Source organism: Chlorocebus sabaeus, chromosome 1 (genome assembly GCF_047675955.1).
Source record: "Chlorocebus sabaeus isolate Y175 chromosome 1, mChlSab1.0.hap1, whole genome shotgun sequence".
In the NCBI taxonomy this organism is placed as follows: Eukaryota; Metazoa; Chordata; class Mammalia; order Primates; family Cercopithecidae; genus Chlorocebus; species Chlorocebus sabaeus.
Window position 1 is genome coordinate 746,196 of NC_132904.1, and position 26,975 is coordinate 773,170.

The window sequence follows — 26,975 nt, forward strand, 5'->3', positions numbered from 1 at the left end:
CTACTAAAAATTTAAAAAAAAAAAAATTAGCTGGATGTGGTGGTGCATGCCTGTAATCCCAGCTACTCAGGAGGCTGAGGCTGGAGAATCACTTGAACCCGGGAGGCGGAGGTTACAGTGAGCTGAGATCACACCATTGTCCTCCAGCCTGGGGGACAAGAGCAAAACTCCATCTCAGAAAAAAAAAAGAGGGCCGGGCGCGGTGGCTCAAGCCTGTAATCCCAGCACTTTGGGAGGCCGAGACGGGCGGATCACGAGGTCAGGAGATCGAGACCATCCTGGCTAACCCGGTGAAACCCCGTCTCTACTAAAAACACAAAAAACTAGCCGGGCGAGGTGGCGGGCGCCTGTAGTCCCCGCTACTCGGGAGGCTGAGGCAGGAGAATGGCGTGAACCCGGGAGGCGGAGCTTGCAGTGAGCTGAGATCCGGCCACTGCACTCCAGCCCGGGCGACAGAGCAAGACTCCGTCTCAAAAAAAAAAAAAAAAAAAAAAAAAAAGAGGAGATGAGGACACAGAGGAGCATCCTGTGCAGACCCAGGGAGAAGATGGCATCCGTAAAGCCAGGGAGAGAGGCCTCAGGAAGAGCAGGCCTGGTGGACATCTGGATTTGGACTTCCAGCCTCCAGGACTATGGGAAGACAAATGTCTGTGGTTCCAACTGCCCAGGCTATGGGACGCTGCAGGGCAGGCCCAGATACTATCTCCCTGCATATTCTGTTGTCACCAGGCAATGCCTAGCTGCAAAGGAGGCTGGGAAAGGTAGTCTTGATTCTGGGTGGCCACACGCCCACCAAGTCAGGAGATCAGCTACTGTAGAAGGAGGGGAGACTCAGCGGCAGTGGTGGACTCGCAGTCTCTGCCGTCGCAGCGTGTGTGCAGGTCTGCAGAGCACACAGGGTACGTGCTGCTTCCTGCTCATTGGGTAGCCATGTGACAACCGAGTCCCTGGGAATTAAACCAGCAGAGAGCTCAGCTCTGCAGGGAGGTAATAAAGGTGTCCTGCCATCCCTGCCAGGCTGAAGCAATCAGCAGTGCTGACACTCTCTGTATATTTGGAGTGCCAGAGGCTGTGGGTTTTTTCCTTCTTTTTTTTTTATTTTTTTAATTTTTTTTTGAGAGTCTCAAGTCACTCAGTGTGGTGGTGTGATTTTGGCTCACTGCAACCTCCACCTCCAGGATTCAAGCAATTCTGGTGCCTCAGCCTACCAGTAGCTGGTATTACAGGTGCCCACCACCACGCCCGGCTAATTTTCATATTTTTAGTAGACATAGGGTTTCACTATGTTGGCCAGGCTGGTCTCAAACTCCTGACCTCAAGTGATCTACCTGCCTTGGCCTCCCAAAGTGCTGGGATCACAGGTGTCAGCCACCACGCCTGGCCAGCTGTGGGGTTTTTCTTAGTTTATATTCTTTCACTCTTCCTTTTAACGTTAGAATTCCCAGAGCTGGGCCAGGCACAGTAGCTCACACCCGTAATCCCAGCACTTTGAGAGGTCAAGGCATGGTCCTGGGCTGATGTGATTTGCTGCTGCGGGAGAAATGGCCAGGACAGTGGCTTCCCTTGGCATCACCAGTGAGTGAGGCCACAGAGGTTCGTGACAGTCCCCTGGCCCCACTTTGCTGCCAGGCTGGCTGGGCAGGGGAGCAGAACGGGTGTGTGCTGCATATCCACACAGTGTGGTTGGCGTCTGATGGTGTGGAAGTTCAGCGCGGGATAGTCAGGCTGGCAAAATGGGTCACACCTCAGAACTGCCTTGCATGCTCTTAAAAACCCCAGCACTCAGGCTGTACACCCCGGCCCGTCCCATCAGACCCTCTGAGGGTGTCACTAGTCGTCAGCCGCTCCACTGGTCTACTCTTTGGGTTAGGAAGGGGCTCCCAGGATTTCCACGTAGCCTTCCTGTTACAGTAGGTAGCCAGTCAGACAAGAACGGGGCGGGAGAGGGCTCCCCTGCTCCCCACTTCCAACCAGGAAAGTCAGTCGACCATCAGGTGATGGTCAGGGAGCTATTTGTTTGTTGTTGTTTTGTTCTTTTTTTTTTTTTTTTGAGACGGAGTCTTGCTCTGTCATCCAGGCTGGAGTGCAGTGGCGCGATCTTGGCTCACTGCAACCTCCGCCTCCCGGGTTCACACCATTCTCCTGCCTCAGCCTCCCGAGTAGCTGGGACTACAGGCACCCACCACCGCACCTGGTTAATTTTTTGTATTTTTAGTAGAGACGGGATTTCACCGTGTTAGCCAGGATGGTCTCCATCTCCTGACCTCGTGATCTGTCCGCCTTGGCCTCCCAAAGCACTGGGATTATAGGCGTGAGTCACCGTGCCCGGCCTTTATTTATTTATTTTTTGAGATGGAGTCTCGCTCTGTCACCAGGCTGAATCGCCTGGCTGTAGTTTGTTTTTGAGATAGAGTCTCGCTCTGTCGCCCAGGCTGGCTCACTACAACCTCCGTCTCCTGGGTTCAAGTGATTCTCCTGCCTCAGCCTCCTGGGTAGCTGGTACTACAGGCATGCACCACCTTACCCAGCCAAATTTTTTTTTTTTTTTTTGGAGACAGACTCTCGCTCTGTCACCCAGACTGGAGTGCAGTGGTGCAATCTTGGCTCATTGCAACCTCTGCCTGCCTGGTTTAAGCAATTATCCTGCCTCAACCTCCCAAGTAGCTGGGACTACAGGCATGCACCACCATGCCCTTCTAATTTTTTATTTTTATTTTTATTTTATTTTATTTTATATATTTTTTGAGATGGAGTCTCGCTCTGTCGCCTAGGCTGGAGTGCAGTGGCACAATCTCGGCTCACTGCAAGCTCCGCCTCCCCGGTTCACACCATTCTCCTGCTTCAGCCTCCCGAGTAGCTGGGACTATAGGCGCTCGCCACCTCGCCCGGCTAATTTTTTGTATTTTTAGTAGAGACTGGGTTTCACTACGTTGGCCAGGCTGGTCTTGAACTCTTGACCTCGTGATCCCCCTGCCTCAGCCTCTCAAAGTGCTGGGATTACAGGCGTGAGCCACTGTGCCTGGCCTTGACCATACATCTTATGCAGGAGCTTAGGGGGCTGCCCCTCTGTTGGCCCAAGGGTCCCCTGAGCAGGTATCCCCCACCAGAGGCTGCTTGGGACAGACCTTGGTGATGTCATCACCCTTCTGCCTAGTGAGGTGTCTGGCCTCCTTGGCCTTGGTCACCCCCAGCTGCCCTTCTCCTTTGACAGCAGGGGGCCCACTGATGTGGCTGCACCCCCACAGCCTCAGAGGATGGCCCTGAGAGCCTGTGAAGGTGCTGGCCCTGTGCAAGTTACACATTTCCAAGCCTTTGGCAGGAAGGGTCTCCTAAGGAGAGGCTGGGCAGGTTTAGTCCCTGAGTCCACTGAGCCCCTTTCTCTGCATTATGTCCAGGGATTTCTGGCTTTGTAACCATGTTTTAGGGGCCGCCCTGCCTGTAGCTTCCAGGAATTTGACCCAGCAGCAGCCAGAGGGACCCCTGGGCTGCCAGGCCGGCTCAGTTGTTCCAGACACTGTGGGTGCCGCAAGGGACCCAGCTGTTGCCCGGGGCCTGTCTCTTGGAACCCATCCTACATGTGTTCTGTAGGGTTTTGTTGACAGAAACTCAGCTTCCCGCCATTCACAGGTGCCCGGTCTTCTCCCTCAGGTGCGATTGTGGGTGTGGATGTGTTGGGGCCTGACTCTCCCAGGATCGAGGGCTGAGCTGGGCGGGGGCTCTTGGGAAGTGGGACTTACGGTCCCAGGTTATCGAATGTACCCCATGCCAGTTCTCTGGGCCCCACACAGCACTCCAGCTCTCCCGCCAGACATCTGGGGAGGCTGCACCTCCCACCCTCACGGCTGCTTTGCTGCTGGGCCCAGCTGTGAATGGCTTTGCATTCCCCCGGCTTTGCGGTGGTGAGAAAGATGTGCGGTCATGGCAGCTCCCACCCTCCCCACGATGAGCACTCAGGAGCCTGAGCTCATCCTCTCCTTCTTCAAGTGGGCTGGCTATATCTGAAGCACCCACTCACCACAGAGTTCCAGAATGCACCCCTCATGCCTCCCACCCTTCCGTGGCAGGGGACAGTCAGTTCTCACAGCCTTCCCTGAGCATGTCAGTCCTGGGGACCGTAGGCGCTCAGATGATCACGGGGGGCCACGGGGGGCCACAGGGTCTGAGCATGCCACCTCACTGCCTGAACTCCCGTGAGTGCCCAGGGCCCAGCTGTACATGGAACAGGCTGCCAGCCCCTCTTCTGGAAGGGTCATTGTCTGAGACACACACTGGAGATGATGAGAAGGAAACTGGGTCATTTGTAAAACGGACAGGTTCAGGTCTGGGTAGGCCCCAGGGCATGGCCAGCTACCGCTGCAGGGGCTGTGTGTTGGGGAACCCCCCTGCAGTGAGACAGCACCTCCACACCTCAGCTCGGAGCCGCGGCCTGTTTCCCTTCATGATGCACACGTCGGGCTTGCATCTGTGGACCCTGGCTTCCCCACGGCTGTGGATGAAGGAAAGCGACTCGTCCCCACCTCTGCCCTTGGGAACAGTACTGTGACCTTGAGTGGCCAAAATATGACAAACGTTCAAATAACTTAAAAAACGGCCGGGCGCGGTGACTCACGCCTGTAATTCCAGCACTTTGGGAGGCTGAGGTGGGCGGATCATGAGGTTGGGAGATCGAGACCATCCTGGCCAACATGGTGAAACCCTGTCTCTGCTAAAAATACAAAAAATTAGCCGGGTGTGGTGGCGGGCGCCTGTAATCCCAGCTACTGAGAAGGCTGAGGCAAGAGAATTGCTTGAACCCGAGAGGCGGAGGTTGCAGTGAGCTGAGGTCACGCCATTGCACTCCAGCCTGGGCAACAGAGCAAGACTCCGTCTTAAGAAAAAAAAAAAAAAAGAGAAAGAAACTGAGGCTGGGCACAGTGGCCTGTAATCTTAGCACTTTGGGAAGCCAAGGCGGGAGGCTTGCTTGAGCCCAGGAGTTCAAGACCAGCTTGGGCTGGTCTAGTGAGCCCCATCTGCACAAAAAATCAGAAACTTAGCCAGGTGTGGTGGCATGCACCTGCAGTCTCAGCACTTTGGGAGCCAAGGCAGGAGGATGGTTTGAGCCCAGAAGGTCGAGGCTATAGTGATTCATGATTGCACCACTGCACTCCAGCCTGGGAGACAAAGGGAGAGACCCTGTCTCTAAAATTAAACATAAATAGGCTGGGCATGGTGGTTTACGCCTGTAATCCCAGCACTTTGGGAGGCAGAGACGAGCGGATCACAAGGTCAGTAGATCAAGACCCTCCTGCCTAACACGGTGAAACCCCGTCTCTACTAAAACTACCAAAAAATTAGCTGGGCGTAGTGGCCAGCACCTGTAGTCCCAGCTACTCGGGAGGCTGAGGCAGAATGGCGTGAACCGAGGAGGCAGAGCTTGCAGTGAGCCAAGATCACGCCACTGCACTCCAGCCTGGGTGACAGAGCGAGACTCCGTCTCAAAAAAAAAAAAAAGAAAAAATCAAAAAGAAAAATAAAATTAAACATAAATAAATAAATAAACAGGCCAGGGATAGTGGCTGACACCTGTAATCCCAGCACTTTGAGAGACACAGGCAGGCGGAATGCTGGGATTACAGGAGTTCAAGACCGGCTTGGGCACCATGGCGAAATGCCATCACTACAAAAAATAAAATAAAGAAAAAAGAAAATAAAAAAAAGAAACTGTTTCCTAGCACTGCACACTCCTGAAGCTGGCCTCTCGCTAGCCGAGGAGTGGCAGTGGTCAGGGAGGTCCACACAGACTCAGGCCCAAGGCTGGGACTGGAGTAAATGATCTGGAGGGCTTGTGTGTCTGCAACGGCAACAGTGCTGGAAGGCGGTGGGAATTCTTTTACATGGCTGCACGTCGGGCCCTCTGGGACCCCTCAACACTCTTGCGTGGACGGGAGGACGTCTGTGGGAGTCCCAGAGTTGGCACTGTGGAGGAGTCTTCCAAGTGGGCAGAGGGGGACGCCTGCCAGGCCCAAGCCCTCCTGTGGGCAGCCCCTGCAGCCCCCACATTGCCCTGCTCTGTGAGTGGCTGCTGGCGGCGGGGCACAGTGGTCTGCTTGTCTCGGTCTTCGGCACTGCCACTGCCAATGGAAGCTTGGATTAGGCACGCCAGCCTCCTGGCGCCCAGAGCACACACTCTGCCCATGCGTGTTAGTGGACGGTCCTCATGACTCCTGGGACTGTGCCGGAGAGCAGCCCAGGACCCCTCACATGGCACAAGACGCTCTTGTGTCCAGAATGGCCTTTATTTGTCGTCAGGGATAGGGAAAGGAAGCTTCTTAATGGAAAGGAGCAGCTGAAGGATGAATGGCCCCGGGACCACTTTCTCTGCCAGGAGGTAGCACTGGGAGGGGATGGGGACCCGGGAGGGGCGTACCCTCCTCCAGGAAGGCCTGTGCTGGGTCAGCTCCGTGACTCTGTTTTGGAAAGTGATGAACTTGGTTGCCTGACACCGACTGGGGTCTGTCACAGATCTTGATTTTCCCCAGGAGTTCTGGAGGCCCAGAGCCTGGGTGTGGCACCCGGTTCATTGGGGAGGGGCATGGGTCCTGCCCGCACCTCCTAGCAGGGCTCCACCAGGGCTAAGCTCTCATCTGGGCGTGTGGAAGTGAGCCAGGGTGGGGGCAAAGTCCTGGCTGGTGGGTCTGGGCCAGTTCCAGGTACAGGGTCCAGATCCCCACACTCCCGGAGGAGGGAGCTTCCTCTTCAAAGCCATCTGGCTCTGGGAAGGACAGCGAGGCAGGGCCATCTGCTTCCACACTCCCTGGAGTCTCTTCCTGGCCTAGGCCCAGAGCTGTGCAGCCTGGCCCAGAAGGTCCTCCCTCCCGCTGCGTCCACGGGGAGTCCCTAGGCCTCCAGCTTGCAGCGGTGCAGAAGGCCGGGGAGCAGAGGGGGCCCTGGCAACAGTGGCAAAAAGTCCTGGGCCGATGGACGGGATTCCGCAGTGAGCTGCAGCCCCCGGCCGCCATCACTGGGGTGGGGTGGGCGGTTGTTTCTCTGCAGGTCCAGTTGATGTGGTGGGGGCGCCTGGACTGCCACACAGACCCTGGGTTGGGTCGGGCATGGGGCCGCCTGGTTCCCAGCTCGGGGACTGCAAGAGATGTGGCCCTGGCCGCTCAGGGCGGGAGAAGGGGCGGCTCAGCCCCAGTCTCAGGATACGGGGTTGGGGGAGGGTTTCCTCTCCAAAGGCTGTCCTGAGGCTGTGACCCCTTCGCCCAGAGCCCTGGCTTCCTCCTGGCGCCGCCCTCCCGGCCCCGGCCCACCCCGGACAAACAAGGCCCTGGCAGCGAAGCCCCTCCGCCGCCCAGCGCTCACAGGTCGTTTATTCCAAGTAGGAAAACGCAGACCTGCTCCGGGCAATCGAGGGGGGCCGACGCCCAGGGCGAGGCTGCATGCGTGTGCCTGCGTGGCCGCCTCTTTTGCAGTGACCACCAACAATGAAGGCGGCGGCCGCCCTGCTCACGCGAGTTCCCGCCCGGATCCAAGCCCTTCCCGTGGGGGACGCAGGCGGCAGCGCCAACCCGGCGCGGCACCGGGACGCGAACTCGCGGCTCCAGCGGCTCCGTCCGTGGTGTCCGCCTGCAGGGGGCGCCCCCGCGCCTGCCTCGACCAGCTCGTCCCCGCGCCGCGGACGCGCGCGCGCTGTCTCACGCGACACCCGCCCCGTCCGCCGTCCGTCGCCGCTGGCGTGCGTGCGCGTGCGTGCTAGTGGGGGCGTCGTGCGTGCGCGCGCGCGGCGGCCCAGAAAGCGGCGCTGGGAGCCTGAGGCGGCGGTGGTTAGGCGGCTCCCCGGCGGCTTGTCCGCGGCGCTGAAGGCGACCGTGGTCCCCGCTTCCCGCTCCCAGCGCTTCTCCGCCCAGGCCTGCCAGCGGAGGCCGCTCCCGAGCGCCGGAAGATGCCAGCCGTGTCCAAGGGGGACGGGATGCGGGGCCTGGCCGTGTTCATCTCCGATATCCGCAACTGTGAGTGGCGGGGGCGGCGCGGGGCGCGGGGCGCGGGGCGCGGGGCCGGGGCTGTGGCCGGGGCCGCAGGCGGAGACGGGGTCTGGGAGCGGAGGTCCGGGGCGGGGGCTCGAGGCGGGGGTGCAGGCTGCGATGCGGGCGGGGCCCGGGGCCTGAGGGTGCGGGCGGCGCTCGGGGTCTTGGGGTACCGGGTCTGGGAGTGCGGACCAGGGTGCGGGGTGGGGGTCCAGAGTTTGGGGGTGCGGACTGCGCTCAGGGTCTTGGGGTGTCGGGTCTGGAGGTGCGGGCCAGGATGCAAAGCGGGGCCCTGGGTCTGGGGTGCGGGGTAGGGGGTCCAGGGTTTAGGGGTGCAGGGTCTGGGGGTTTAGGGTACGGTCCTTCATTCACGTCTTCACTCCCGTTTGCTGGTCCGCGCGGGGGTCTGCGGCACCGCCAAGGGGGTTCCGGGCCGAGATGCCCCTCCCCAGTATGATGTCACCTCGGTCTTTCTAGTACTGGAGCGTTTAACCCAGCATTTTCCAAAACGGCGTGGATTTTAGCTTTGGGAGCAGAAATCTGGAAATCGGTGTCTTCCTAGGAAACAGCTTTGTGAGCTGGGTTCTGGCGGCTTATTATCCCCTGATTAGATCTCACCCACGACGATTAAAATGACTCATTCCCGGAGGGAATCTGGACACGAGCAGGCAGTCAGCAGTCGAGCAGGCAGTCAGCAGTCGGGGTGTGGGATGGCCTGGCTGCCTGCTGCTCCAATCACAGACCTCGTTCTCAACCCCATGCGTGTCCCCTCGGGGTGGAAAAAATCCACACCAAACCGTGAAACAAGCCAGGAAGGCTTGGCCTGTTAGAAGGATGTGCAGGGTGGCGGGGTGGGTGCACCGGTCCACAAATTAATTTGACTTTGGTGTGCAGAACCTCCTCTTGAAACAAAGCCGATTTCCTGTCTGGTGTGTTCATTTTTTTCCTTGTTATCCAGCAAATAGTTGACTTCATGGTTTTTTGTTTTTGTTTTTTTTGAGACAGGGTCTTGCTCTGGCACCCAGGCTGGAGCGCAGTAGTGCCATCACAGCCCACCCAGCCTCCCAGCTCAAGTGATCCTACCACCTCAGCCTGGACCAGAGTCGCTGGGACTACAAGCGTGCACCACCACAATTTTCGTGTTTTTTGTAGAGATGGGGGTCTCGCCGTGTTGCCCAGGCTGGTCTCGAACTCCTGAGCTCAAGTGATTCACCTACCTTGGCCTCCCAAAGTGCTGGGTTTACTGGCGTGAGCCACTGCACCCTCATGATTTTTAGTGTATATTTTGAGGAATTTTTGTGATCTTCCCTTTGAATTCTCATCTCCTTAGACTGGGTGGAGGATCAGGAGGATGGTCATTCTCCTACACTCTGTGTAAGGGTAGAAGTCCATCTAACCCTTCCCCTACTCTGTTTTAAAAAAAAAAAAAAAAAGCATGGAGCTGGGTGCAGTGGCTCACACCTGTAGTCCCAGCACTTTGGGAGGCCGAGGCAGGTGGATCTTTTGAGCCCAGAAGTTTGAGACCAGTCTGGGCAATGTGGTGAGACCCTGTCTCTACAAAAACCATGAAAATTAGCCGGGCGTGTTGGTGTACACACGTATAGTCCCAGCTACTTGGGAGGCTGAGACAAGATCACTTGAGCCCAGGAGGTCAAGGCTGCAGTGAGCTGAGATCCTGCCACCGTACTCCAGCCTGGGTGACAGAGTGAGACCTTTGTCCAAAAAAAAAAAAAAAAAAAAAAAGGCTTAGAAACACAGCCTCAGATTAGCACTTTTACGAGTAGCATTTTTTCTCTTGCTTTGTCATGTAATGAGACTAACATGCATTTTATAAAACTAAGTGTGTGTATTATTTGTTAAGGGGACTCCTTAGGACAAAGGCTGAGCACTGTTAAGTTAGCTGCGATGTCTGTCCTTCCATTTTTGAGGAAAATTGTGTTAGGCAGGACGATGAGATTGGAAGGCATTTCCTTAGACAACAAGTCACCCACTTGTTAGATATGTTGTCTGTGCGAGGGTCCGCATTTGACAGGGTGGCGCCTACCACGGGGAGCGCAGTACAGCCGTCCTCCCTTATTTGTGGTTTCCCTTATTTGTGGTTTCACCTTCTGAGGTTTCAGTTACCTCTGGTCACCTGTGATCTGAAAATAGGTGAGCACAGTACAATAAGATACTTAAAGAGACCACATTCATGTAACTTTTATTACAGGATATCATTACAGTTCTCTTTTATTATTGGCTGCTGCTAATCTCTTATTGTGCCTAATCTGTAAGTTAAACTTTTTCCTAGGTATGTGTGGGAAAAAAGCAGCTTGTATAGGATTTAGTGTTATATGAAGTTTCAGGCACCCACTGAGGGCCTTGGAATGTATTCCTGTGGATATGGGGAAACTGCTGTACTCTATAAATACTTGACTGTATAGACCAGACTTTCTTCAACTCAGCAGAGCTGACATTTGGGGCTGGATCACCCTTTGTTGTGGGGGACTGTTGAGTACCTTGTAGGATGTTTATAGCAGCACCACATGCCTCCGTTGTGATAAGGAACAATGCCTCCAGGCATTGACAGATGTCCTCTTAGGGCTAAGTTGTCCTCGGTGGAGAACCACTCATGTATCCCGATGAATGAGACAGCCCCTCCCCTGAAGGAGCTAGCAGAAGAAGGGGCGCTTCGTCCTAGCTGGGGCAGCCAGGTCTCTTTAATACGGCCGCCTTCTAGGAGTTCTCTTTGCGACGTTGCTGTTGGATGGCCTCTCATCAGCTGCAGTACTCACCGTTCTCCCTCTGGGCAGTGGCTTCAGCTTGTGGTGCTGGTTTTCACCCATGCAGCTCCATCTCTCCCGCTGCCCTCTAGGGTGGGCTCTACAAGGTGGGCACCCTGTCTCGCTCATCACATTATGGCTCCTGCTCTCTCATGGTGAGCGTCTGGCATGCGAGGTGTACCCAGTGAATGGGTAGATGAGCGAGCCAGAGAAGACCTCACAAGGAGGGTGATTCTTGGGCTGGTTTTGTCCAATGGGCAATTCAGGCAGGAGACCAAGGTGTTTGAGGAATAGCAAATAATTAATGTATATATGTATTGAATTAATTAACGTGAGCTGGTGCCTGGAGATAGGATTGGAGGGCCAGCCAGGGTTTGAGCTCATCTGAACCTGAACTCCATGTCCCAGGCAGAGGGGTCCCCGATTCTGCTTTCCCTGGCCAGCTCTGATTTTGTGTGCAGTTTTCCTCTCGTGAGGGTGAATGATAGTAGTCGTCGGGCCCTGTGGAAAGGGCAGTCCTCAAAAGGACTCTGAGCTGACAGCCAAGGCTCTTGACCCTGACTCTGCCTCCTAGCAGCTGCATGAGTGGAGGCCACTGGCCATGGAGCCTCAGTTTCCACAGTGGACAGTTGAAGGGGTGGATTTAGAGCTGAGATATCATTAAAGCTGCATGAGTGGAGGCCACTAGCCACAGAGCCTCAGTTTTCTCAGCTGACAGTTGAAGGGGCGGATTTTGAGCTGAAATATCATTAAAGCCTGTTTGAGCTCCAAATTTGCATCTTTCTGACTAGTTTCTTAAGTTTTTCTCCTTTAGCCTGGGCAATACAGTGAGACCCCTATCTTTACAAAAGAAAAAAAAGAATTAGCCAGGTGTGGTGGCACGCACCTGTGGTCTCAGCTACTCAGTGGACTGAGGTGAGAGCATTGTCTGAGCCCTGGAGGTTGAGGCTGCAGTGAGCTAGGATTGCGCCACTGCACTCCAGCCTGGGCAGCCTGAGCAACAGATTGAGACCCTGAGACCCTGCCTCAAAAAAAAGTTTTTCTCCTTCAAGACCCAGTGCCAGCCGGGCACGGTGGCTCACTCCTGTAATCCCAGCACTTTGGGAGGCTGAGGTGGGCAGATCACCTGAGGTCAGGAGTTCAAGACCAGCCTAGCCAACATGGTGAAACCCCTTTTCCACAAAAATGCAAACATTAGCTGGGTGTGGTGGTGGGCGCCTGTAGTCCCAGCTACTCGGGAGGCTGAGGCGGAAGAATCGCTTGAACCCGGGAGATGGAGCTTGCAGTGAGCCAAGATCGTGCCGTTGCACTCCAGCCTGGGTGACAGAGTGAGACTCCGTCTCAAAAAAAAAAAAAGAAAAGCCCTGTGCCAAGTATCTGAGGGAGTGGACAGGGAGCACGTGCACACATGAACTAAGGATGCTGTATTTTCACTTCAAGTAACCCACTCCCAGCAGACTGGCTTGGGGCGTTACTCCTCTTAGCAGAGGCAGCAATGAACATGCTGCAGGATTTGAAAAGGGGCCTCGTGCCAAGCTCTGCCCCTCAAAGTTGTAGCTTTTGTAGTGAACTAGCTCAGGTAGTGAACTAACTTAGTATCTCCTAAAATTAACTTCATCCGAATTTCTGATTGACTTCAACCCAGCGACCACTGCATTTTCTCAGTATGAGTTCAGCGTGTGAAAGTTAATAAACTCTTTCTTTTTTTTAAAATTGGCATTAAAAAATCCTAGTCCTTTTATTTAGTCCAAGTTTTAGAATCTTTAGTTTGAAATAATTACAGCTTTACAGGAAGTTGCAGAAAATGGACAGGGAGATCCCTGGCATTCTTCACTCTACCTTTCTTTCTTTCTTTTTTTTTTTTTTTTTTTGGGACGGAGTCTTGCTCTGTTGCCCAGGCTGGGGTGCAGTGGCGTGATCTCAGCTCACTGCAACCTCTGTCTCCTGGGTTCAAGTGATTCGCCTGCCTCAGCCTTTTGAGTAGCTGGGATTACAGGCGAACGCCAACACACCCGGCTAAATTTTGTATTTTTAGTAGAGACGGAGTTTCACCATTTGGTCAGGCTGGTCTTGAACTCCTGACCTTATGATCCGCCCACCTTGGCTTCCCAAAGTGCTGGGATTATAGGCGTGAGCCACTGTGCCTGGCGCCCTACCTGTCTTAATGTGGACATCTTACATAACTACAGGACATTTTCAACACCAGGACACGGACGCTGGTACACACCACCAGGCTTATTCAGATTTCATTAGATCTACGTGCACGTGTGTGTGTATGTGGTTCTATACAGTTTTAGGACCTGTAGCTTTGTGTGACCCCCTATCTCACTCAAGATACAGAACTGTACCATCATCACAAAGCTACCCTTTATAGCCACGCTCCTGAGACTAATCTGTTCTCCATCTCTGTAATTTTGTGATCTCAAGGATGTCATATAAATGGAATCACATCATACGTGATCTTTTGAGATTGGCTTTTATTTTTCTGTCAGTGCAGTCCCATCGAGGTCCATTCAGGCTGGTGCATTGATTGGCATTGTATTTGAGCAGAAGATACCAAGAAAACAAAATAACTGCTGAAATTGGGAAAACAAGACAATAGTTATTTGCTATTTATTCAGTTGTTTTGGAACTTTCGTTTGTTTTTTCACAAATGACATATCTGCAGAGGAGAGTCGTATCTGACTTAGTTAATGCACGTCTTTATGCATTGCTGTTGACATGCTGACACTAGAATGTTGTTGGAGAGACACAACACTGCTGAAATGTTGTCAGGCTCTGAGAATTGACTGCCACACAATCAGGACTGTGAGGAAAGGGAAGAAGTGATAATCCTTGTGAGCCCGGTCAGTTTGCCAGAAACACAGCTTCAGGCAGGAAATGACCGTTTTTATTTCTCTGCATGTGGTGCTGGTGTGGTGCAAGTGCTTGGAGGCGTTTTCTTTAATCCACCCAGGTCCTCACATGAAAGGGAAACGGATGGAGAGATGTTATTAGCAAGATGGCAAAAATGAATTTCCATGGTCTTGAAGAAAGTGGTGCAGTTTTGCTGCAGGTTTCATGATAAATTAGAATAATTATCAGTGCTCTGCTCACTGTGGTTGGCATAAAACTCGGTCCCTTCCATTTCTTGTTCTTTTTTTTCTTTTTTTTTTGAGACAGAGTCTCGCTCTGTCACCCAGGCTGGAGTGCAGCCTCCGCCTCCCGGGTTCAGGTGATTCTTGTGCCTCAGCCTCCCGAGTAGCTGGGACTACAGGTGCCTGCCACCACGCCCAGCTAATTTTTGTGGAGACGTGGTTTCACCAAGTTGATCAGGCTGGTCTCAAACTCCTGGCCTCAAGTGATCCGCCTGCCTCGACCTCCCAAAGTGCTGGGATTACAGGCGTGAGCCACTGTGCCCAGCCATTTCTGTTAACTTTCTTGAAATTAGATACCTTTGAATTGTGTTTCAGCGTGACTAAAGTTAAAAAGATTTTATTTGTTCATGGAATTCCAGTTATGGAGTCATAAATTAGATATGGAGAAACTGAACACTAAATTTTAAACTCTGCTTAAACTTCAGTGTAAAAAACATAAAGTTGTACTGATTTTCGTGCATGGGAGTGAAGATCAGAATCAGAGTTGGTCAGTCTGCTTTTGCATTTCTTAAATAACCTTCACAGTTAAAAGCTCATTTTGTCCTTTTGACTGTACATTCCTAAAAAGTGCTGACTTGCAGAAAAGAATGCTCTTCTTGCATGTCTTCTTTTGCGTGCTTCTGCATAATTTGTGTTCCTTAGAAACCAGTGTAGGAAGCGTGTCATGGTGGCTGTGGAGAGGAGGAAGGAAGTCTTTGCTCAGGTTGGATTTTTCTTGCCAAGGTTGGTGGTCACTGCTTCTGGGACACCCTGGTTCTCTTCGCAGTGTTTCCAATCTGGCTGCTCTGAAGGTCGGGATCACTTTCTTTTATGACAAGTTGAAGTGTCCTGGTGATGAACATACTTTGTGCCAGATACTTACTATTACTTCTCTTTCCTCTTAAAATGACTTACACTCTGTTACTTTTGGTAACAATCTGTGTCAGGGTTTTGTAGTCGGAGAGTTCCTGGAAAGGCTGTCATTGAAGGATTAAATGGCGTTTCCTTGGCTCTTAAAAAAATCAAATAGGCCGGGTGCTGTGGCTCACGCTTGTAATTGCAGCACTTTGGGAGGCCGAGGCGGTTGGATCTCCTGTGGTCAGGAGTTTGAGACCAGCCTGACCAACATGGAAAAACACATCTCTACTAAAAATACAAAATTAGCCAGGTGTGGTGGCACGTGCCTGTAGTCCCGGCTACTTGGGAGGCTGAGGCAGGAGAATCGCTTGAATCTGGGAGGTGGAGGTTGCAGTGAGCCAAGATTGTGCCACTGCACTATAGCTAGGGTGACAAAGTAAGACTCTGTCTCAAAAACAAAAAACAAACAAAACCCCAGAAATGAACAGTTTTTACCAGGCCACATGATGTCTCAGATTATAAAACCACATTTGCTGATTCTGGCAGCATGTTCCTTCTTCAGAACCTTTCTGACTTTGGCTTGAAAGTTGAGCTGGTTGAAACGTCTTGAAAAGCAGTACGTGCAGTTTTGTCACGAGAGAATTTCTGGGTGGGCGGGATAGGTTGAGGTGGGTGTTCCCATGTAGAAGTGGGGGCTGAAGCTGTGTGGTGAGATGAGCTCTTTGCTTGGGACAGGGTTGTAAGGGTCTGGGCAAGACGCACAGAAGAAATAACATGTGAGTAGGAAGCAGCCCTGTTGTAAAATAGTGTCCTGGAGACTTGAATTGGGAAGAGGACCAAGAAGAGTGTGAGGCAGTGAGATGCCCAGCACCAGGGCGGGAGAGGCGAGTTCCAGTGACTTGTGGGCACCTCAGGAGCGGGGATGACCCGAGAGACACAGGGAGCTTGGAACCACCCTTCTGCTTTCAGACATCACTTTCTGCCGTCTTTGCACGCTTTTTCGTGTTGTTGGCGGAGGGGAACTTGTATCTTCTGTTCAGTTGATTCTTGATTTTAAACATTTGTTGCCTTTTGGAGCCAGCATTTACCTGGTGATTGGAGTGTGGGAATGGTTGGGGGTATCAAGGCTTCTGCAGGCTGGGAAGGTGGCAGGAGCACAGGGCACAGGGGTGGGCTGAGGGGCTGGTAGGCGCTGCAGGATTTTGGGAGGGGTGCTGTGCCCACAGCTGCCATGTGTCCCCAAGTCCTGACTTCCCTGCTAGGTTCTTTCTGCCCCATGTAGCTCCGTTAGCCCCGCCACCCCATACCTCAGGAGACTCCAGGTCGAGCGCAGACCTCCTGCCGGGTGCGTTCTTAGGAACAACACTTCTAGCCGGAGGTTTGGGTCAGATCCTGATTCTGCTCTCCTTTGTTTTCCACTTTTAAATTTTTTGTATTTATTTTTGTTTTTAAAATTTAGAGACAGGGTCTCACTATGTTGCTCAGGATGGTCTTGAACTCTGTGGCTCAAGTGATCCTCCCCCGTCAGCCTCCCAGAGTGCTGGGATTTATAGGTGTGAGCCACTGCTCCCCGCCCTTTCCCACCTTTTCAAATTGCAGCCCTGTCAAGAGCCTGGAGTCTTCATCTTTACCTGAAATTCAGACTCCAAGTTGTGATGGTTTTGCGTTCATCTCTGTGCTTGACTTCAAGACACTCCCATTTACCTTTCTTCTCAGCCACCCTAAGCTTTGGTGTCTGTCTGCGGGTTTGCTTAAAAGTATAGAGACCAGGCCGGGCGCGGGGGCTCAAGCCTGTAATCCCAGAACTTTGGGAGGCCGAGGCCGTCGGATACTGAGGTCAAGAGATTGAGACCATCCTGGCTAACACGGTGAAACCCCGTCTCTACTGAAAATACAAAAAAAATTAGCCAGCTGTGGTGGTGGGTGAGTAGCTAGTCCCAGCTGCTCTGGAGGCTGAGGCAGGAGAATGGTGTAAACCCGGGAGGCGGAGCTTGCAGTGAGTGGAGATCGCACCCCTGCACTCCAGCCTGGGCGACAGAGTGAGACTCCATCTCAAAAAAAAAAAAGTATATAAAAAGTATAGAGACCAACAGCCAACATGGGTTGCCTGGCTTTTGTTTTGCGGTGTGGGGTGTTTTTCTTATCTTTAAAATCCCTCTGATGGCAGCACAAGGGTGTAATGCGGATTATTTAGCGTATGTAAAGAACTTTGAGCTCCTTGGGGCAGGCGGCACTGTGTTAGGATTTGTGTTTTGCTTTTTCTGTGGACTGCTTTCATGTTTCATGTAACGTAGCTTAAATAGCAAGTACATCTTTCTTTTTTTTTTTTTTTTTTGGAGACGGAATGTCGTTCTCTCACCCAGGCTGGAGTATAGTGACATGATCTTGGCTAACTGCAGCCTCTGTCTCCTGGGTTCAGGCAATTCTCCAGCCTCAGCCTCTGGAGTAGCTGGGATTACAGGATTGCACCACCACGGCTGGCTAATTTTTGTGTTATTAGTAGAGATGGGGTTTCACCCTATTGGCCAGGCTGCTCTTGAACTCCTGACCTCAAGTGATCTACCTGCCTTGATCTCCCAAAGTGCTGGAATTATAGGCATGAGCCACAGTGCCTGGTCTTTTTTTTTTTTTTTGGGACAGAGTCTTGCTGTGTCGCCCAGGCTAGAGTGCAGTGGCACGATCTTGGCTCACTACAACTTCCGCCTCCTGGGTTCAAGCGGTTCTCCTGGCTCAGCCTCCCTAGTAGGTGGGATTACAGGCATGCACCACCATGCCCAGCTAATTTTTGTATTTGGGTAGAGATGGGGTTTCACCATGTTGGCCAGGCTGTTCTTGAACTCCTGACCTCAAGCAATCCACCTGCCTTGGCCTCCCAAAGTGCTGGGATTACAGGCGTGAGCTGCTGCACCTGGCCTAAGTTTTTTTTTTTTTTGAGAAGGAGCCTCACTCTGTCTCCCAGGCTGGAGTGCAGTGGCATGATCTCGGCTCACTGAAACCTTCATCTCCTGGGTTCAAATGATTCTCCTGCCTCAGCCTCCTGAGTAGCTGGGATTACGGGTGTGTGCCACCATGCCAGCTAATTTTTGTATTAGGTAGAGATGGGGGTTTCACCATTTTGGCCAGGCTGTTCTCGAACTCCTGACCTCAAGCAATCCACCCACCTCGGCCTCTCAAAGTTCTGGGATTACAGGCATGAGCCACGGTGCCTGTCCAGTTTTGTATTTTTAGTAGAGACGGGGTTTCGCCATGTTGGCCAGGCTGGTCTCCCAAAGTGCTGGGAATTACAGGTGTGAGCCACAGCGCCTGGCCTATTCCTTTTTTTTTTTTAAAAAAAGAGATAGGGTCTTGCTGTCGCCCAGGCTGGAGTGTAGTGGTGTGATCATAGCTCACTGCAGCCTCTGCTTCCTGGACTCAAGCAGTCCTCCCACCTCAGCCTCTTGAGTGACTGCTGGGACTATAAAATATGCCACCTCGCCTGGCTAATTTTTTAAATAAATAAATTAGTTATTTATTGACAGGGTCTCATTCCCATTGCCCAGGCCGGAGTGCAATGGTGCGATCATAGTTTACTTCAGCCTTGACTTCCTGGGCTCAGGTAACCCTCTTGCCTCAGCTTCTTGAGTGGCTGGGACCACACACCTGGCTAATTTTTAAAAAACTTTTTTGTAGAAATAGGGTCTTGCTTTGTAGCCCAGGCTGATAACGAACTCCTAGGCTTGAGCGATCCACCTGCCTCAGCCTCCCAAAGTGCTAGAATTACAGGTGTGAGCCACCACGCCTGGCTGGTTTATTATTAGATGCTTGACATTGTGAATTTCACCTTCTAGGAGCAGAATATTTTTGTGTTTCTTGTAATATTCTTGGGCTTGGTTCTGGGATGAAACTGAGTTCTTTGGGAACAGTGTCATTCCTACAAGGCTGCACCACCGCAGTCTGTAGTCTGGGGCTAGTTTTGCCTCACTCGAGGCAGTGTCTTCTCTGAATGCTTCTTGAGGCCGTTGTTTGATGTGGTTTTTCCTCCGGCTGCTGGGCCCTGTGCTCCAGCAGGGGTTCTTCCCTCCGCTTTCCTGAGACTCTTCCCTCTGCTCAAGGGAGTTTCCCTTATTTGTATTTAATGTATTTATATTTATTTATTTATTTATTGAGATGGAGTCTCTGTTGCCCAAGCTGGAGTGCAGTGGTGCGATCTCAGCTCACTGCAGCTTCTGCCTCTGGGTTCAAGTGATTCTCCTGCCTCAGCCACCCAAGTAGCTGGGATTACGGGCGCCCACCGCTACGCCTGCCTAATTTTTGGATCTTTAGTAGAGATGAGGGGTTTCACTGTGTTGGCCAGGCTGGTCTCGAACTCCCGACCTTAGGTGATCTGCCTGCCTCGGCTTCCCAGAGTGCTGGGATTACAGGTGTGCGCCACCGCGCCCAGCCTGTTGTTATTTACCATTGACCACAGCGCAACACCATTGTCAGTCTCCAGAAAGAGGCCTTCAGTGCAGTGAGCGCATGTCAGATCTCTACCATCTTCTCAAAGCACACTTCGAATGGTACCTTTTAAAAGTTCACTTTTGGGGCCAGGCAAGGTGGTTCGTGCCTGTAATTCCAGCACTTTGGGAGGCTGAGGTGGGAGGATCTCTTGAGCCCAGGAGGTTGAGGCTACATTGAACCATGTTTGCACCATTGCACAGCCTGGGCGACAGGATGAGACGACCCTGTCTTAAAACAACACCAGCAAATTCACATTAGCCTACGGTTGGGCAAAACCATCTAACACAAACCTTGTGTATAAAAAAGTATTGAATATCTCATGTAATTGATTGAATGTTATACTGAAAGTGGAAAACAAGGTGATCGTATGGGTACTTAACGTACGATTTCTACCAAATGCGTATTGCTTTCCTGCCATTGTAAAGTCAAAAAATCGAGAAGTTGCACCATCCCAAATTGGAGACTGTCTGTACTTGTTTACAGATAAGGAAGCTGTGGTACAGAGAGGTTGTAAGTTAGCCCAAGTCACGGAGCTCCCGAGAGGCAGAGCTGGAGTTTGAACTGCGTCAGTTGCCCGGGTGCCTGCCCGCCGCCTTTCTGCCTCTGTTTGCCTTGAGCACCAGGTTGTGCTTCTGCCTGGAGGGAGGAGTCTCATTTAAAAACAAGAAACAAACGCATGTGTGTTGGTCTGTCTTTCCTGTGACTTCTCTGTGCCCCTTTGCATTTGAGGAGTCACTGGGGCGTTACTTTGTGATGGTGACAGACGCTCTGTTGGGGCCTCTCACCTGGGTGGCGTGTGTGCTGGCTGGTGCCGCACGGGAAGGCCGGCCTTTCCTTACGGATGCTGACTTGGCTGCACCGACCCTCCCTGTGGCTTCTCCTGTTGCCTGAAGTCCCCACCAAACCCCTCTACAATACTGAGGTTTTAAAGCTTTTGAACTTATTTTTATCCCGTTAACCCCTTGTAGTTTATTTTCTTGTGAGATGGGTCTCCATCATTCCTCACATAGATTACCAGATATGTTCCAGAACATTTATGAGGTAATGCTTTTTTCTCCTTGCGGTGCAACGTCGCTGTATTCTCAAATGTTTGTGTGTTTTTACAGGCTCCTTTGCTTCTAGTCTGTTCCATGAAAATGTTGATATGTTTATTTTTAGTTAATAGGAAGTAACTGGGCAGGTCTTCCCAATAGCATTCATTTTTTTGTGATTTTCTTGTCTAGGCTTGTCCTTACTTAAATGTTTTAAAAGATTAAAAAGGTTAAAGAATATAGTTTAAGGCCAGGCGTGGTGGCTCACGCCTGTAATCCTAGCGCTTTGGGAGGCTGAGGTGGACGGATCACGAGGTCAGGAGTTTGAGACCAGCCTGGCCAATATGGTGAAACCATGTCTCTACTAAAAATAGAAAAATTCCCCGAGTGTGATGGCGGGTACCTGTAGTCCCAGCTACTCGGGAGAATCGCTGGAACCCGGGAGGTGGAGGTTGCAGTGAGCCGAGATCGCACCATTGCACTCCAGCCTGGCAACAGAGCGAGACTCTATCTCAAAAAAAAAAAAAAAAAAAAAAAAAAAGAATATAGTTTAAGAAGTTAATTATAAAACATTGTCCCTGCCTTGCCCACATTTCTTTCTTTTTTTTTTTTTTGAGACGGAGTCTCACTCTGTCACCCAGGCTGGAGTGCAGTGGTACAATCTCTGCTCACTGCAAGCTCTGCCTCCTGGATTCATGCCATTCTCCTGCCTCAGCCTCCCAAGAAGCTGGGACTACAGGCGCCCGCCACCACGCCTGGCTAAGTTTTTTTTGTATTTTTAGTAGAGATGGGGTTTCACCGTGTTTACCAGGATGATCTGGGTCTCCTGACCTCGTGATCCGCCTGCCTCGGCATCCCAAAGTGTTGGGATTGCAGGTGTAAGCCACGGCACCCAGCTGCCTTGCCCACATTTCTAAACCCGAGTCAATTATTTTCATTTTATAGCTGTTTATTCTTAAAAATTTACTTTAAAAATGATTGCTTGTTAAGTCTAAATTGCGTGTTCCTACTATTTATGGGGGTTCTTTCCCCCATTTAGTCATTACTTACTGACTTTTTTTGAGACGGAGTTTCGCTCTTGTCGCTCAGGCTGGAGTGCAGTCAGTGGTGGGATCTCGGGTCACTGCAACCTCTGCCTCTTAGGTTCAAGTGATTCTCCTGCCTCAACCTCCCGAGTAGCTGGGCTTATACAGGCGCCTGCCACCACTCCTGGCTACTTTTTTGTATTTTTAGTAGAGACGGGGTTTCACCATATTGACCAGGCTGGTCTTGAACCCCTGACCTCAAGCGATCTGCCTGCCTCGGCCTCACCAAGTGCTGGGATCACAGGCATGAGCCACTGTGCCTGGCCTATTTATTGATGCCTTACTATAGAAGATGAGTCTTTTAACTCTTACTCAAGTTTCTCTTCTCCTGTACTCGTATATGTGTAATATTTTACTTGATTGATGTCTGAAAATACTGTTCTCAGCCGAGAATACCAGTTCAACTTTTGGTTCAATTTTTAATTTTTTAAAGAGTTAACCATTGCCTTTTGTTTTGCTTACCTTTTTTTTTTTTTTTTTTGAGACAGAGTCTCGCTCTGTCACCCAGGCTGGAGTGCAGCGGCGCGATCGCGGCTCACTGTAACCTCTGCCTCCCGGGTTCAAGCGATTCTCCTGCCTCAGCCTCCTGAGTAACTGGAACTACAGGCGTGTGCCACCTGCCCAGCTAATTTTTGTGTTTTTTTGTAGAGATGGGGTTTTGCCATGTTGACCAGGCTGGTCTTGAACTCCTAACCTTAAGTGATCCTCCCGCCTTGGCTTCCCAACGTGCTGGGATTGTAGCCGTGAGCCACTGCGCCGGCCAGTGTCTGAAATTTTAAGACGATCTGCCCAAGTGTGGCATTTGGTGGCCTTATTCAGTCTAGAAAGTCATGTCTTTTGGGCTAGTGGAAAATATTATTGTTATATTTCTTTGCTAACCTCTTCTGTTTCATTTCACTTTCTCTTTTCTCAGTATTTCTCTGTGATAGTTAAAATTATACCTCTTAGTGTAGATTTTCCTGCCTTTCTGTCTCTCGTGTTCTGTTTCCACGACTCTCAAGTTTGTCCCGTAGCCCTTCTTTTGCATTTTTAATTTCTGCTTTCACTTTTATAGCTTGAGAGCTTTCTTATGACCCAAGTGCCCCTTTTTTGGTGGCATCTGTTTCTTCAAGCTGTGCTTTATCTCGTCTGTGTAAAGGTGTTTCCTTTGGCATTTCCTTCTGTGCATTGTCTCATTGCTTTGAATGCCTTTTGTGTAGGTTTGTTTAGTCTCTGGCCCATGCTGTGAGGTTCTGAGCTCTCACTTTGTGCTTGGTGGCCAGTGGCTGTCCACCCATGTTTACTGGTACCTGCTCACCTGAAGGGCTTTGGCAGCAGCCTTCACTGCAGGGTGAGGTCTGAGGGGGAGCCTGAATGCTAGTTCAGTTCTTCCAGAGGACTCACAACACTCTTCTCTTGCTTGGTGAGCAGGTGGGTGTTGTGAGTCCGGCTGCCATTATTCTGGGATGGGGTATCTCACCCTTGGGGAGCCTGTCACTGCACTGTGCTGCTCTCACGGGACCCCTTGCTCCACACTTAGTGGAGCTCAGAGCTTCTGTGTTCTCACCTTTCCAGCTTGTCTTTTGCTGAGATGGGGGCCGAGGGGCCTGCCTGGCCACAGGGTCTCATGGAAGGCATCTGCTGCTCCCTGTACAGACTTGAGGCCCATCCTCCTGACATCGGTCTCCTGAGGTTCCTTTCGTTCCCAAGTCTTTTCAGGTTCTCTGTTGGAGACGGTTTGCTTCTTACTTGTCTTCCCTCCTGCAGGTAGCTGGGGTGCAGCTTGCTATCCGTGGCTGAGTCAGTTACTGCTTGACCATTGCTTGGCAGTGTCCAGGATTGTGATAACTCTATTGTTATCTATCTGTAATTCTCTTGTGATAACTCTATCAGTCCTTGATGGCGGATTGTTTCTACACACATGCCCCTGCCCCCATTTATGACTTGTGATATACTCTTGGTTTATCACTGCCTGAGAGAAGGCCTTGGGGAGGAATAACTTGACTTTATGTAATTTTTATTTTTTTTAGAGATGGGATCTTACTGTGTTGCCCAGGCTGGTCCTGGACTCCTGGCCTCAAGTGATTCTCTTGCCTCAGCCTCCCAAAGTGCTGAGGTTACAGGCATGAGTCCCTGCATCTGGCCGCTTTCTTATTCTTTTTTTTTTTTTTTGAGATGGAGTCTCACTCTGTTGCCCAGGCTGGAGTGCAGTGGCGTGATTTTGGCTCACTGCAACCTTTGCCTCCCGGATTCAAGTGATTCTCCCACCTCAGCCTCCTGAGTAGCTGGGACTACAGGCGTGTACCACCACGCCTGGCTAATTTTTGTATTTTTAGTAGACGTGGGGTTTTGCCATGTGGCTAGGCTGGTGTTGAACTCCTGACTTCAAGTGATCTGCCTACCTTGGCCTCCCAAAGTGGTGGGATTACAGGCATGAGCCACCATGCCCGGCCTCTCATGCTTATTGAAGTAATAATACCTGACTTTTAATCAAATTTGGGCAGGTGGTTCTGAGAGCTTGTGTGGCATGTATTTCTAAGTGGAATTTTAAATAGAATTTAAAATTCTATTCTTTTAAATAGAATGATGACTCGGCATTTATTCCTTATCTGAAGTAAGCAAGTAGGAAGGACCTTGTTCCCTGTTCAAGGGAATGAACAGTGCAGTGTATTCTTTGCAAACCTACATATGGTATTAGTCTGTAGTGCTCTGAAACCCAGAAATCAAAGGAAAAGCGTGGGGCCTTTGACCAACTGACCTTTGTTTCTTGATAGTAATAGAATATAGTAAATGGAAATTTCTCTCAGATTTAGTCGTAAATTCCGTCGTTTCTCTCAGTAGTTTAGTCGTAAATTCCGTCGTTTCTCTCAGTAGTTTGGTCGTAGATTCCGTCATTTCTCTTGGTAGTTTAGTCTGTAGATTCCGTCATCTCTCTCGGTAGTTTAGTCTGTAGATTGTGTCATTTCTCTCAGTAGTTTAGTCTGTAGATTGTGTCATTTCTCTCGGTAGTTTAGTCGGTAGATTCCGTTGTTTCTCTTGGTAGTTGAGTCGGTAGATTCCGTCATTTCTCTCGGTAGTTTAGTCGGTAGATTCCGTCATTTCTCTCGGTAGTTTAGTCTGTAGATTGTGTCATTTCTCTCAGTAGTTTAGTCTGTAGATTGTGTCATTTCTCTCGGTAGTTTAGTCTGTAGATTCCGTCATTTCTCTCAGTAGTTTAGTCGGTAGATTGTGTTGTTTCTCTTGGTAGTTTAGTCGGTAGATTGCGTCATTTCTCTCAGTAGTTTAGTTGGTAGATTCCGTTGTTTCTCTCAGTAGTTTAGTCGGTAGATTCTGTCGTTTCTCTCAGTAGTTTAGTCGGTAGATTGTGTCGTTTCTCTTGGTAGTTTAGTCGGTAGATTGTGTCGTTTCTCTCAGTAGTTTAGTTGGTAGATTCTGTCGTTTCTCTCAGTAGTTTAGTCAGTAGATTCTGTCATTGGTAATGATGGGTCAGTCCAGTGGAGTTTGAATACTTGACTTTTCCAAGAGATTTGTTTAAACCCTGAACTGAAATGTTTTTTCTTATGTGTTTTTTGATGGCTTTAAAAAAGAATTTCAGCCTTTACTTTAGATTCCAGGGTACACGTGCAGGTTTGTTATGTGGTCATATTGTGTGATGCCGAGGCAGTTTATCATGGTGGATGATAAAAGGAGACTCCCTTAGGTTGGGTGTTCCTGAAAGACCTCTCTGTGGAAGTGACATTTCAGCTGGGTCCTGAAGCGCCTGGGACCAGCCTTGTCCCAGCCTGGAGGGGAGAAGGGCTTGAGGTGGTGGAGATCTTGTTGTATTTCAGGATCTGAGAGGCCGGACCGTTGGAACTCAGTGAGCAAGGAGAGGAGCTGGTATAAGCCGGATTGCTGGGGGAGGCCAGAACGTGCTGGGCCTTGAAGGCTCTGGCATGAGTCTGATTTTATCCTAGGTGCCTTGTAGGAAGCTGCTGAAGGAAAGCGAGTGAGTGACAGGTCTGATGTAATTATATGAGACTGTTACGCTGTAGCAGGACAAGCCACAGACAAAACCCCTCAGACACCCAGTTAAAGAAGGAAGAACTTTATTCATCTGGCAGCTTTGGCAAGACTCACGTCTTCCAACAACCGAGCTCCCCGAGTGAGCATTTCCTGTCCCTTTTAAGGGCTCACAACTTTAAGGGTGTGCGCGTGAGAGGGCCGTGATCGATTGAGCAAGCAGGGGGTACGTGACTGGGGGCTGCATGCACCGGTAATTAGAACGGAACAGAACAGGACAGGGATTTTCACAGTGCTTTTCTATACAATGTCTGTAATCTATAGATAACAGAACCGATTAGGTTGGGGTGGATCTTTAACTACCAGGCCCAGGGTGTGGCACCGGGCTGTGTGCTCGTGGATTTCATTTCTGCCTTTTAGTTTTTACTTCTTCTTCTTTGGAAGCAGAAATTGGGTATAAGACAATATGAGAGGTGGTCTCCTCCCTTGATGCCAGCTTCTCTGTGGAAAGTAGGTTGGAAGTGAGGAGTGGAAGGTGAAAGCTGCAAGAGTCCCGACTGGAGATACAGGTGGCAACTGAAATGACCAGAATAGAGCACTTGTTTGGAGGAAAAGTGGACAGGTCGACAGTCAGGATGGATGTGATGGGGGCCCCGAAGGAGAGGATGCTGTAGAGATTGACATAGCATCTCTGGTGATCCCGTCGCTCAGGAAATGCTGGTTGTTTTCCAGCTCTATTGCTCAGAAGCTCTTGGGGCAGTTTTTGGTGCATTATGAGTACTCAGATGTGGTGCTATTATTGGGTACCTGCTGTCTGCAGGGCATTTATTCTTACCAAGTATTTATTGAGTGCCTGCTACAATGCCAGGTACTTCCCAGGATTCTGGGACTGTGGCAGGGAGTAAAATAACTCCATGTTCACATGGAGCTTACATTCTAGTGGGTAGAGATCAAGAAGAAAAACAGAGTTTAGTGGGATGTTAGGAGATGATAAACACAACAGAGAAATAATAAGGAGGGAAGATGGTTGGGTAAATGAGGGTACAGGTGTTCAATTTTAAGTAGAATGATCAGGACCGGCCCTGCTGTGAAGGCAGCAGTTGAGCAAGGACCTGGAGCTAGTGAGGCAGTGGACATGTACAAGTCAGTGGGGAGGGCGTCTTGGCAGAGGGAGTAGTAGTAAGTGCAGAGGCCTTTGTGGGGGAGGATGACAGCTGCACAGAAGAAACAGCAGGAGGCCCATGTGACTTTAGGACAGCAATCCTGGGCGGAAAGGCAATAAGGGGTTAGGTTAGGAGAGAATGGAGGTGGGGGACAGGTGGAGTAGGGCCTTTTGTAGAGCTTTTTAAAGATGATGGCTCTTACTAGAATGCTAAACACTGACTGTCCTCAGTAGCTCAGGCCTTTGTAATGCAGAGTGGTAAATGGTATGAGGGGTGAACAGCTTAGGAGAGGTCAGGCGTGGAATGCAGGGGTGATGCTTGGCTCTGGTCTTGCTAGGCTGACGGGATGTGGGAGATGGTTTGGAAAAGGTGGGCAGTACCGTGTGCCACACTGCAGAGAGGCAGGAGCAGCAGCAGGACATGTGCGATACACTGAGGGGGATTCCTAGCATGGGTAGGGCCTAGTGGGGCACAGGAATGTGGCTGGAGACCAA

At 51.0% G+C, this 26,975-nt stretch overlaps 1 protein-coding gene across 2 annotated transcripts in view; it reads left to right on the forward strand.

Moving 5' to 3' along the window:
• Positions 1-7,778: 7,778 nt before the first annotated feature.
• The window catches only part of AP2A2 (adaptor related protein complex 2 subunit alpha 2), a 91,222-nt gene continuing 72,025 nt past the window's right edge, over positions 7,779-26,975 (forward strand). The window contains exon 1 of one of the 2 annotated variants that reach the window (XM_007997935.3): positions 7,779-7,991. In XM_007997935.3, the coding sequence (XP_007996126.3) occupies positions 7,925-7,991 (67 nt within the window). In that variant the 5' untranslated portion in view covers positions 7,779-7,924. The remainder of the gene's footprint in view (positions 7,992-26,975) is intronic. The other variant, XM_007998011.3, reaches the window with a different exon arrangement.